The following is a 13146-nucleotide window of genomic DNA, read 5'->3' on the forward strand; positions in this document are numbered from 1 at the left end:
CAATAACCTTATTTTAACATATTTTGGGCCTTTAGGAGTTACTCTAAAGCTCTTATATACTCTGCATATTTGGTGTATAAGAATTTGAATTACCCAAAATGGTCTAACAAACAATGAGAGTGAAGGGAAGGATTGTTTTCTTTTTTTGCTGGGAAAATAGTGTTCTTTTTCCAGGAGTTATGTTTATTCAGGGATTCTTGAGGCAGGGGTGAGGCGACAGCCTCTGCCAATGGAAACATGGACACGCCGCTGGTTAGCCAATGGAAACACGGACACTCTACGCTGGTTAGCCAATGACCGCAGAGCTCTAACCAGCAATGTAGATAAAGCATTGGAGAGGAGGAGATTGGATACATGCAATTGCAATGTTGACATCACTATGTCTTCTACTGAATAACAACTATAATTTGGCAGAGGCCTCTAAAAATATGAAGGTTATCACGATAAAATTCGAATAGGAAATGAAAAAATTCACATTACCTTCATTGCTGTGCTGAGGGTTTGGGTAGCCCTCATTGTGGTGGTACATAGAGGGACATCCCGGCACATCTGTAACAGAAACACAAATAGCTATAGGTCAAAATTTTGTCTATTTCAACAGTTTAACAGTGATAAACACAATGCACAACTATAGGATAAATGTCCATCAATCCCTTCTCTGAAAAAACTGTTTCCCAATTTGCTGAGAAACAGAAATTTGATTTGTGGCCAAACCTCTGTATTTTATCAACCATCAATCGTAGTGGCAGTATTGAAATTGCAAACAAGAGGTTTAATTGTTGAAGAATAATCACTTTAAAGTAGTAAATCTGATTATAAGTTCTAGTGAATTAAAACCCTGTACTTACAATATCAGCTTGAGAACGTGGGTGTATTATATGGATATTTTATGCGATCACTCCGAGCATTGCAAGGACGAACGCTGCATTTATCATATCACTTCTCTTGTCTCTGGTGGTATTTTTAGGCCATGAGCAAGCACCTTCACCAGACCAGAAAAGTGGTACAGTATACAGTGTCTGCACTTTATCTGGGCACATCATTGACTGACTCAAATAGATGCATTCACCGAAATAGATTTTATATTCCTCCTCATAAACCCTCAAGCAAAATTCTCTGCAAGTTGGAACACTTGTAAAGCACATTTATGTTATAATGAGTTCTGCAATCTGAGGAGTGTTGCTAAGAGTTTTGTGCTCCATATCCTGTGACTGCTCTGCACACTTTTGTGTGTGTTTGGATATTTTTCTTTGGCTGTCTGTGCATTAAAAAAAAATACAGGTGTGTCACTGACTATTCTATATGTGTTTGTGTGTTTTTATACCGTCTGTCAACTGTATGAACGAGACAAGCAAGAGCATAAAAACTGAAAGGTGCAGCTCTTTGCCTCTGGCTCTGGACGTGACTCACTCCTGGGGAATGCAGCTGCAGCACTTTGACTGTGATAAGATGCCACTGGGGAAAATCAAACCCTCCATTCTGGGGCAGCAGCACTCGATCATACTGTAAATAATATGTCTGCCAGCAATGGCAGGCTCCCACCAGGGAGTGATGGGTGTGAGAGCACCGGGGTTAATTGTGTACTGAGTGGCATGACCATTTTGTGTCTTTTATGCGACACAATAGCAATGATTAAGTGATGGAATGCCAAATTGTATGTGAAACTAGGACTCTCATTCTCAAGCCTGCTTTTAAAACGAGACTGCAGACTTGTGGCATTTGGCTTTCATTGTTCACATTGTAGACATTAAAATAAAATACAGGTGTTGTTGTCTTTACAAGCATTGTATTTACTTCGATACACATGTTTTATATGCTCTATTACCCTTTCCCCATTAAATGCCCATGACTTTTTGGGACAAGTTTTCTTTCAATTAAATGAATATAAATGGACGGCATTAAAAATCAGCAGCAAATAAACAAACAATCATTCCAGCTAATGTGGCAGTGTTGCCTTTATAAACCATATTAATGCCTATGTTTTGTTTGTAGGATGCATTCAATCAAAAGCTCTTTAAACAAAAATTATCCAATTATCTGCCTGAAAGAAACCTTGTCTGCAAATTAAACATACGTTACTCCATTTAAATGGTGGCGGATCAAGGTTTCCCATGTGTACTGATGTTTTTAAATTGGATTTTTTAAAGACTATGTGGAATCCCATGACTAATCCCTTTAAACAAATTAATGTTTTTATTTATGTCTTCTACTAACATCATTGTTTTCATACACACAATTCCATACACTGTTCATTGAGAAGCTGTGCTCAAGCAGATCTAGTGGTTATCATTAAGGGAGGATAGAGTGAAATTTGTCGCCCTGTATTATCTCATGAAAAGTGTGGTGCATTGTATAACTGTCTACAAAAGAATGATAAACTCTGATCTTTAATGTCTGATTGGCCTCTGCAGTTGGTCAAAGTGATATCAGAAACACTTGTGAGGAAACCCCACCAAATTCAACTTTCTGCTCCTCCCAGCAGTTATCCACAGAAAAACATCCTTTTGTACGTTCCCTCTTTCTTTCTCAAGATTGCGCAATCCTTGTCAGTGCTATCCGGCCCCCCTATCAAAGGTGTGAGTATAAAAACACAGAGTGAAAAGAATTAGGTCGCTTTTCCTAGGGTTTTTATTTTTATTATTATTATACATAAAGTTTGCTGGTTTCTGTGCTGGAAGGCATGCTTTGTAGCCATCTACTAATGTGCATGTTGGACCAGTGGGAATTTTAACAATAGCTTTTCTACTTTAAGTCCTATAGCAGCTTTAATACAGGTGAATGAGGACACAATGTATGTGGAGTGTTATATTTCTCAATCCTTGTTTTAAATTCAGCGAGGCAAGCAGAGGAGCTGGTTTCTGTGCTCTCCAGCGGCAGAGCTTGTTTTTAAAGCGCCTGAGCTGGCTACCCCACCCTGGACCCCCCGTCACCCCCCACTCCTACCACTCTCTCCCCTCACCCTCTCCCAAAGCCCAGCCAGTGAGAGGTTCGGGTTACTGTGGCCACGCTCATTTTTCCATTATGAGTTCATCTGCCTGCAGAAAAAGGAAGCCGCTGGTGCAACCTGAAACCCTGGAGCACTCCACCAGGGACTCTAGTCTTTCCAGTGCCCTCCATTTTCTCAATGAAATTCCTCTGCCTCTCTCTCACAGAGCGTGGTGGGGGGAGGGAGGGAGGAGTGTAGTTGCAGCAGAAAAAAATACTTTTTTTCCCCTTTTCTTTGCAAAGTGTCAGAGAGTTGAAAGGAGGAGTTTTGAAGGCAGGGAGGGAGTCGGGTAGGAGTCAAGATACAGTGAAGAAGTTTGTTTGCCTTTTGGACATTTTGTTCTTGTGCACTTTAGCTGTGCATAATGGGGAGGTTTTGTCTTCAAACTGACTTTTTTGAGGCAGATTGCAATGCCAAATAACCCTTATAAATAATCTTAACCATTGTCAAGATTCTAGTTTTAGTTCACAGGTACTGTATTTGCCACACTCTCTTTAATGCTAAAATGTGATTTTATGTATACAAATAAAACAACAGATTCATTAAAAAGCCTAAAACTGACTTCTCCTGCATCAATCAATTTTTAAATACAGTGACATTACTCTGTATCACTCACCAGGTTCGTAGGTGTAGTCTGTGGGCTCCTGCTTAACCATCATGTGGGCTGGTGGGAACCTGTGTGGGTGTGCGTGTGAGTGTGGATGTGGGTGGGGGTGAGGTCCATGCCCGTGCCCATGTCCCGGTCCGCTCCTGTGCCCAGGCCCTGCCATGTGACCTGCCCGCTCATACAACGGGTCTAAGTATTCTTGCTTAAAGCTCTGCTGCACGTAGGGCATGCAGGGGTCAGAGTGCTGCCGATGATAACCTCCACCACCACCGCCGCCGCCCCCTGGTCCTTCACCCCCACGTCCCGCTGGGGCAGATGGCATGCGCTGAAAGGCCTGTCCTGGTAGTGGGAACTGGGGGCACATGGGGTCTCCTGAAGGGCCCTGATACCTGGAACTGAAAAATGAGATACAGCAGCTCATTTCAGGATCTTATATTGTGTGTGTGTGTGTGTATGTATATTTTTTATATATATATATATAGCCATGTTGCTAGATTCTTTGAAATTCTTAGATTTTACTGTAACTTAAATAATTCTACACATCATATTTTATGATGTGATGACAATCATAGCTGCTGCCAAGACTTATGTGGTATGTCACCTGGCGTTGATGGGGTAACTGTTGCTGGGCAGTGGCTGGGAGGTGGCAGCAGGGTTCATGTAGCCAGCATCAGGCCGTCCGGCCGTGGCAGGTTTTGGGGAGTAATGCTGCTGCATGGGAGACATGGGGGTCCCTGGGCAGGAGCTCTTGGCTCCTCCTGCAGCCCTTTTCTGCTCATAGGCACTGTAAAACATGAAGACACTCATGAGAACATACATCCATGCATAAATGCACATGTTACAACAGGGTCGTAGTGGGGAGGGGTGCAGGTTTTACTATTTGTTATCTGTCAATACAACAAACAGAACTAATGGTGGGGGGTTTGGTGGTCAAAGCATGTGGTCAGTGTTTTAGCTGTGCTGACTAATGCATGACAGCTGACCAGTGCTGGGTCATTGGGCAAAGATAACTGTTGTCATTGAGAATGGTAAAACAAAGTAATTATTGTTTCATTTATTCTGCCCTTGGTAACAAAGGATGTCAGTAAATATGCAGAGAGATATGTATCAGTGCCCTAATAAAAATAGAAATATCTTCCAAGAGCTAAAATAAAATCTGGAAGCCTGGTAGAGACAAGAATTAAGAGGAAGAAATGACAAAACGTTTCTTTGCTCTTATCTAGAAACCAAAACTTAGAGAATAGATGAGAAACCAAAGACTATGTGAATAAAAAAAATATTCTCTCTGAAAACTTATCAGCGTGTTCTGTGGATTATCAAGTGTAACCTCGATGCTGAATTTTTTACATTTTATTTTCCCAATGCTGTGAGCAATGCAACCAATTGTCCAATCACCTTTATTGTATTGGGGTGGAGGCAAAATGTTTCTAAAAAACCTGGACAAATACACCAAAACCATCTGCATGACTGGATACCACTAGAGGTAAGTAAGAAAATATGTTTTTTGTTTTGTAATTTGGGTGTGCTGGCCCTTTGAAACACGTAAACGGTTTAGGGACTGTGAGGCACTTTAAGACCAACAACATACTTCCAAACAACACGCACTTTAGGTACTTCTATTAGGAGAACTTGGAGGTACCTGGCATAAAGGCACTGCTCTCCACTGGGGTAGCTGAAGCTCTGCTTGTGGCTACAGGACTGGCTGGGGTCGGAGCCCGGGCTCTGTGGTTCCTTCTTGATAGTGACTGGAGGGCTGTGAAATGCCACCGCTACAAGAGACAGTAAATGGAAAACAGAGATGAGGGTTGGCACACAGACAGCGGGCTTTGTATATCCTTTTCTTATTCAGCCCTGCCCCGATACTACTGTTGTTAAGCTCAAAGGCAAAAGCAAATACTTCTGTCTTCACAGGAATCTCTTTTACGTGCCAGCCAAAATGTTTAAGTGACTGTCAGCTGCAAAACACAGGACAGCAGACAGACACGTATAAACACACTTACATACACACTGAGGCGCACGGGAACACAAAAACACACACGCTCACACACGACTGCATTCCAGCAGTCATTTGGAAGCCCAAAGTGTCCTCGCCCACTTTTCTTCACTCTTCCAGACACAACAGCAGCCAAAACTTCCTCTGTCAAAGTCAAGCTTAAAGCTAAACAACTCTACGGGCCAGAGAGATGTCTGTGGATGGATGAAAGCGAATGTCACACCTCTGTTAGAACAGCATATACACCGATTTTGCATCTCTGCATTCTTTCCTATTGGTATCCAGATGTTGGCCATCGCTTGTAAGCTTTACGTTTCGCCTTTGAGTAAAGAGGGTAACATGAAAAGAAAAGACAGAGTGTGATAACCTGATAATGCCACGTATTCCCTCAAAGTTCAAAATATTTAGCAACATTTTTGCCATTTCATGTTTCATCCACTTAATCTCCTGCACACCAAACTGTCTATCAAGCAGGACTGCTGGAGGGGACCTTTGCCTTGATGGCCACAGAAACCACCCAAAGTGGAGCTTCAAACTGTGCCGAGGGCTTGTGTTTATTATGTGAGGGGAGGTTTTCACCCGGAGAACTGTACAGGATGTTTTTCTGGTCCCGACAGGGTAAACAGCAGCAGCTGTGCACTTCCAGCTGGGGAGGCCTGTATTTATGTGTGTGCATGCGTGTGAGAGTGCGCATTTGTGTGTGTGTGTGTGTGTGTGTGTGTTAGTAATCTCGACTAGTCTGTATCCATGTGTGCGCTTGTGAACTGGGTGTGTGTGTATGCTTAAAAGTGTGTATCTGTGTGTGTGTTTGTGTGTGTGAAGTGGGTGTGGAGCTGACGGAGCAGGCCACACTGAAAGCTCAGCCCAGGTAATTACATACTGTCTTCCATTCACAAAAAAGGAGGAGAAAAAATGTCTGGCTGACTGGATAAGGCCAGAGATGACTGCTCCACTGAGGCGTGAGATAGAAAGTAAAAAATGAGGAAGAAAATAGTGAACAAAAAGTGAGAAAAGATTATAGTGACATAAACTACAAACAGTCTTGAGGATCTGCTGGCACTCAGGATTTTCCCACAACTCTCAAAATTGAAGAAGTTGGCTGGAAGTAGTTAAAAATTGCCTTTGGAATAAAAATCAAAGATTTCAAAGGGTTTCATTTAGTGCTGAGTAGATTAGCCGATCAACAAAAAGTTAATCAACAAAATTATGACAATCGTTTAAGACATTTATAAAAAGGTAAAGATGCCAAACATTTTAGCTTTATATCATTGTAAATTGAATATTTGCAAACAAGCAAATTTAAGACATCACTAGGAAATTTTAAAGGGGGTTTTTCAGTATTTTCTGACAATTCTGACTCATCATTTTATTGGTTAATCAAGAATAAAAACAGTTAAATTGATAAGGAAAATAACTTAACTGCAGCTAGTTTCATCTTTCTAATTGTTACATATATTACACTGTATAACAGTTTTTTAAATTGGTATTCCAAATGAGAAAGTAGTAATGACTATGGGATGAACAGTTTTGGTGGGTTGTCACTCATGAACACCTACATAATCTTGTATTCTAAAAAAAAACGTTTTAAAATTTAAGAATTCTTTTGGTATTTCTACTTTGAAAAAGTCAAGAAATCCCTTCCTGCCCTCCTATTCAGATGTTTATTTCACTTTGCCTTTGACTGAGAATGAGAACATGTTTAAAATGATAAACAGAATCTAACAATCAAATAGCGCTGCTCATCATCATAGCTATCCTATTTTTGGTCTGTACTCACTCTCCCATGGCAGGCAGGCAGGTGAGGAAGTGTTGGCTTTAGCGGAGGATCAACAGGATTAGAGAGCATTTACCCAGATTTCCCAGACAGACGCGATGGGATTCCAGCCTCCTCTAAGTCTCCGACAGCTCGTCTGCTAGTACACAGAGGGTGGCACATGACTGTTGCTCTAATAATACTAGCGTGTTTGCCTATTGACATTCCCCCCTTTCTCTGCCATTGTCATGAACTGCAAACAAGCCCACTCAGTGCAGCCAAGTAGAGCCACTAATGCGATTGGCAGGAATATTGCCCTTGATGTGGCTCTCAGTTTATGAGGATGTTCCATTTCAAACAGTCCTGCCTGGGAACGGCGTCAGCTGTAGATGGAGGGGTCTGGGTGTGTGTGTGTTTGAGCTATTTGTGTGTGACCTTTCTGGAATATTAATTAATCTGGTAAATGAGCATCAAGCAGCTTTTTGTGTTTGTGTATTTGCCTGTGATTGTAATTGCTGTGTGTTGCGTTGCATGCGTTTCCAATTAGATAGAGATGGTTGATGTTCCGATGAACAAATTCTCAAACAAGGATACACCAATCTATAAATCTATGGATCAAAGAACCAAAGAGAAAATTGAGAAACTCAAAATCCTTTGATCTTTGGTTTCTGAATTTCCTTATGATTTTGATTAATAAACAAATTTGAACAAGATTATGAGTCTACAGTCATGCTAGCAGCTCTGTGAGGCTGTACTTTGGCACAGCATTGCTTTGAGCTAAATGCTAACGCCAGCATGCTCACAATGACAATCCTAACATGCTGATGTTAAGAAGGTAAGGTACATCATCTGGGAACCATGAATGTCTATACAAAATTGTGAGCCAATCCATCCAGTAAATGTTGAGATCATTCACTAGATAATTTAAAACATTGAACTGTTAGTGGCGCTATATGAAAAGTCAGGGGATCACCAAAGTCATTAGGATTTATCCTCTGGGGACCATGAACATCTGTACCAAATTTAATGGCAATCCATCTGATAGTTGTTGAGATCAGTCTGAACAAAAGCGATGGACCGACATCAGCATCTCTAAATCCGTGCCGCTTGCGTGGCTAAAAACATAATTTGGGAATTAATCTAACATCCAGTTCCAAGAATAGTCCTTAAATTAAAACAAACTCAGGTCTCCTCCAACTATTACAAACTCTGGCATATTACAGTAAACATCCCTGTCCAAATGATGTCAAATTTGCTGCTAAAGTTTATAAGGTGGTGGCAGTCTTGTAAACGGATCCAGGGAGAGTTATGTTCTTCAGGTTCCCTTCTCTTCCTGCTTTTATTTGGGACAATATGACCTCCTCTAACTGCTTTGTTAAATGTTACATCAGCCTTTCACAGAGATCCTCATATTTTATAGTTTCTTTTCTACACCGAGGGGGAGGGTCTGTTCATGAACTTAAGCACAGTGTGAAGAACCTGAAAGGTGTTTAGAAGTGAAAAGACAGATACAGTACACAACAGCTGTTGCCTTTTAAAGCAGACAATTTTGAGATAGTGCAGAAGTGTGCACAGTAAAGTATATGTATATGTGAGTATTTATGTGTATGCACTTTCTCCTTCAGCATTGGGTGGACCGCGGCGGATTCCCAGCACCTTCTAAACTGATAAGGTCAAAGTTCTTCCTCACTCCAAACCTGATGTATCTCCTCCTTCCTTATTTTGTGGTATTCTTTACCATCTCCCATTCACTCCCTATTCTGAGCGCTGCATATAGAGATGACCCCCAGCTAAAGGCAGGGTGGAGATGGACTTTTACATATGTAAATGTTGTCTCTTAGAGTGGGAGGATGCAGGGTGAAAGGTGATGGTCATGGTTGAGTGCTTTAGGAAGTTGTGGGATCATTACATGGGGGGGGCATCCCATTCAACAGACACCCACCACAAACAAATCGCAGGAGCAGTGATGGACCCCCCCCCCCTCCACACACACATCTCTACACAATGGGCCCCTCAGCTGAGCCATACGGAGGTAGTGTGAACATCTCAGGAAACACTATTGGATTCCAATGGGATTCCTAAAAACACCATCAGCACTGACAGTGAGATATACTATAATAGCTTGTGCAAAAAGATTTGGTTTGCACATAAATAAAGATTACAGTATTACAAATTTGATTAAAAAAAAGTTACATTTTGACACCTTTCCTACGAACCTAGATTGGCGTTGAAAGAGACAAAATTAGGGGATTAAAGTTTCACGTATAGCAATCAAAACATCACTTGTGAATTAACTGTTTCAAGCAGTTGACAAGACCTCACTATGAACTCCCCCATCTTATTTTAGACAGAGTATTTCCTACCATTAAAGGCCCTAGTGGAGGGAAATCCAATCTGAAGACAGCAGTGGATCTGGAGAGTCTTACATTGGATGTTTATGTACAACTTGGCCAAGTCTTAAGCCTCTGGAAGTCTGCAGCACATGACAGCCTCGCTCACAATAACTCATTGGACATCAGCCCCAGTGTCAAACAGGGTGAATGGATCTTGCTAAACCGAAGAACATGCAAGCATAATGTAAATACACACTTAATGGTTCAATCATACAAATAAGATTCAAGTCTTGCTCTTAGAGGAACCATCTCAGGGATATCTGGAGATCTGGTTCTTATCGCACATGATATGTATTGTACATGTGGCGGTGCAAGTGGCACGAGGCCTCAGTATGCTGTACAGACACACTAAAAGCAAGCTGGAAACATGTGATAGGCTACACCTGGTTCTCTCCCCTTATGTGGTGACCGATCAATAAAAACAAGATGCTAATTATGCCACAATGGTTTAAAAGGTTAAAAAGGAAGCTATTGATTCACATGGGTTGCAAATAACAGTAGTTGCTTAGCTGAATACATGGCTCCATTGTGGTGAGAGGGAGGCGTAATAGGGAAAAGCAACAGTGTAATTTTAAAGTATTTGACTGTCAACACATGCATTATAAGTTACATATAACCTATACTTTAATGGTAATTTTAACATCCTGCACGCAGTGGTATGTTTAGCTTTCTCAGACCAAGTTTGGATGCTATTTCTAAGTTTCTAGCTTTGTTTTTTATGGGCACTAAACAGCACAATATCATTTTCTGAGCTTCACACTGAGAGCAAGACCAACTACATAATGAAGATGAGAAAAAAGGTTAAAAGATCTAAAGGTTTTGGCCTGGCAAACAGGTTTTGATGCCTTCATTTTATGCCTTCTTAGGCTGATTAGATACCCCAAAATAGGTTGGTGTTCCTCCTTCATGATACTGACTTCACTTAGGATAAAAAAATGAATTGTCAAGATGTTGGTTCATCAAAATGTAGATTTTTCAATAACAGCAAACTGGTGAGAAAACAGTTAGTTCATTTAGTTTTAGCTGAGGCTAGCCGTGGCTATCTCACAAGCTTGCTTTAACTTGATAAGGCTCTCTTGCTTTAGCTGTCTGGTTGATTGGCTTGCTATGACAGGGTGTGCAAAAAGTGCGGTGGTGGTTTCTAGAGACCAGAGACTGAGTGCAGTAACTGCAGCAGAAATACAAAGCATGTTTTTTTGCTTTGTTTCGCAGTTACTGCAAATTTTACATACATTTTCAGGGAAATTTACAGAGCACTGCAGGTGCGTTTGTGGAAAAAAATACTTATTTGTGTGCAGAAATTACTAATTTATATTCTCTAATTAAAAATTTGTTTGTTTTCACAAATGAAAAGAACATGAAAACTATACTATAAAACTATTTTTTTTAACATGTTAACATTATGGCTTCAAGGATAACAACATTGTCTAATCGGCAACATCTGTTTATACCTGTATCTCAAACCTAAACTGCATTAAACCCAAGCGGATCATTTAGATTAGATTGTCCATGGCCTGAAATCTTCACTGCTACACAGTGGCATTTGTGAACCTGACTTCCTGCAGCCAAAGCTGGCCATTTTGCTGAGATGTTGCATCACTGCAGTATAAATTTTAAAAAAAAACTGTAAAGTGGAAAGGACAAATGTAACGAATGTGATAACTTAACAACATCAATATGATAAAACTAAAATCAGGATTTGTAAGCACCTCAGTACCAAAACGCAGGTATAAGTTAACTTACCAGAGAAGGTACAACAACCTAGACCTTCACTTCCTACAGTTACAGTAGCTTGATTGTAATTTAAAAGCACAAATTACATAGTGGTCGGATGTAACTAAGTACATTTACTCAAGTACTGTACTTAAGTACAATTTTGAGGTACTTACTTGAGTATTTCCATTTTACTTTACTTTATATTTCTACTCCACTACATTTTGGAGGCAAATATTGCACTTTTCACTCCTCTACTTTTATTTTGACAGTTTTAGTTACTAGTTACTTTTCAGTCAGATTATTCATACAAAATATAATTGACTAATAAATTCAACATTAGTGATAATTACACATTGATGCATTAATAATCCTAATCTAATAATATATATTATTCTGAAATGGGCCATTCTGCATAATGAGTATTTTTGGTACTTTAGTATATTTTAATGGTTCTACTTTTGTACTTTTACTTAAGTAAAGTTTTGAATGCAGGACTTTTACTTGTAATAGAGTACTTCTACAATGCGGTATTACTACTTTTACTTAAAAGATCTGAGTATTTCTTCCACAATGGCTCATTCATGGACACAAACTAAGGAATTCATAAACATTAATTAAAAAATTGTATGTACAAGTTAAAAACAAATGGACTCCTAACACCATTATACATTTCTATGGCACAACTACAGTATGTTTCATATGGTACATGTCAAATGTCAAAAAGTTTGATTCTGGTCTTCACTATTTTGACCAAATATGTATTTACTGTGTTTTGGCTTTGTAGGTCATAGCTCAGTGGAAAAATTCAGAGCAAGAGAGAGAGAGAGAGAGTGAGAGACACAGAGAGTGAGAGAGGGAAGGGAAGTGAGGCGATACAATATGATCCAGACCGTTTCGACTGCAGAGTGTATCCAGTCATTCCACTGGAGCATGGAAACATGTGCTGGACATGTGTGTGTGCTTCTCAGGTCACTGCACAATCAGGAAGACACAGAGAGACAAAGAGAGAAAAGCTGCCTGACCAGCACTGACAAACTCATCCTCATCTCTGAGAGCCAACAGGCCCAAGAGTGGCTTCAGTATCTGTCTGCTCAGGGAGCCCAGGAGTGTTGGATCCATTAGTGTCTGCTCTATCTGATTTACAGGTTGTGCTCTCTCATCTGATAATGGTTCAGGCTCCTTGAATATTTAAAGAATGGTTGTCAGATACCTGCCAAACAAGCCTAACGAGATTGATGGAAAGTACAATGGTATCAGAGAGACAGATGATTGGCTGGGACAGCACTGTGGCCCTTCTCTCAAATTGGATTTTTTTTTTTTTGTTGGCCGTTAAACGTTTTTTTACACCATGTTGCGTTGGCTAACAGGATGTGGATCTGAATGACACCCATCATGGGGAAAGGCAGTAGCAGAGTACATTTTTGCAAACATCATAGTTTCACTTCCCTTTTGTCAACTGAAAACAGATTGCAGTATTGGTCTGAAATGATGGGAATGTTCTTTTCTGAACAAGTACACTCAGCTTTTTCTCAGAATGATCCCTGCATTTTTAGCTTTGAATCTCAATCTCAATGAATGAACTCAGTATCAGCCAGCATTGGTCTGCGATATCAGCCGTGGACATAGAATCCTAATTTACTCTCGTTAAAGAGTGCTGTAAATAGTTGCTTTGTGCTATCCAGAAGAGATGGATATTCA

General features: G+C 40.4%; 1 protein-coding gene across 1 annotated transcript in view; it reads right to left on the reverse strand.

The window, feature by feature from the left end:
- Positions 1 to 13146, reverse strand: part of etv4 (ETS variant transcription factor 4) — a 32862-nt gene that overhangs the window by 4839 nt on the left and 14877 nt on the right. The window contains exons 5-8 of the mRNA XM_044178574.1: positions 5233 to 5362; positions 4195 to 4377; positions 3603 to 3988; positions 481 to 549 (exon numbers count right to left, since the gene is read on the reverse strand). Coding sequence (XP_044034509.1) covers positions 481 to 549; positions 3603 to 3988; positions 4195 to 4377; positions 5233 to 5362 — 768 coding nt within the window. The remainder of the gene's footprint in view (positions 1 to 480; positions 550 to 3602; positions 3989 to 4194; positions 4378 to 5232; positions 5363 to 13146) is intronic.

The sequence above is a fragment of the Siniperca chuatsi genome, linkage group LG20, assembly GCF_020085105.1.
Source record: "Siniperca chuatsi isolate FFG_IHB_CAS linkage group LG20, ASM2008510v1, whole genome shotgun sequence".
Classification (NCBI taxonomy): Eukaryota; Metazoa; Chordata; class Actinopteri; order Centrarchiformes; family Sinipercidae; genus Siniperca; species Siniperca chuatsi.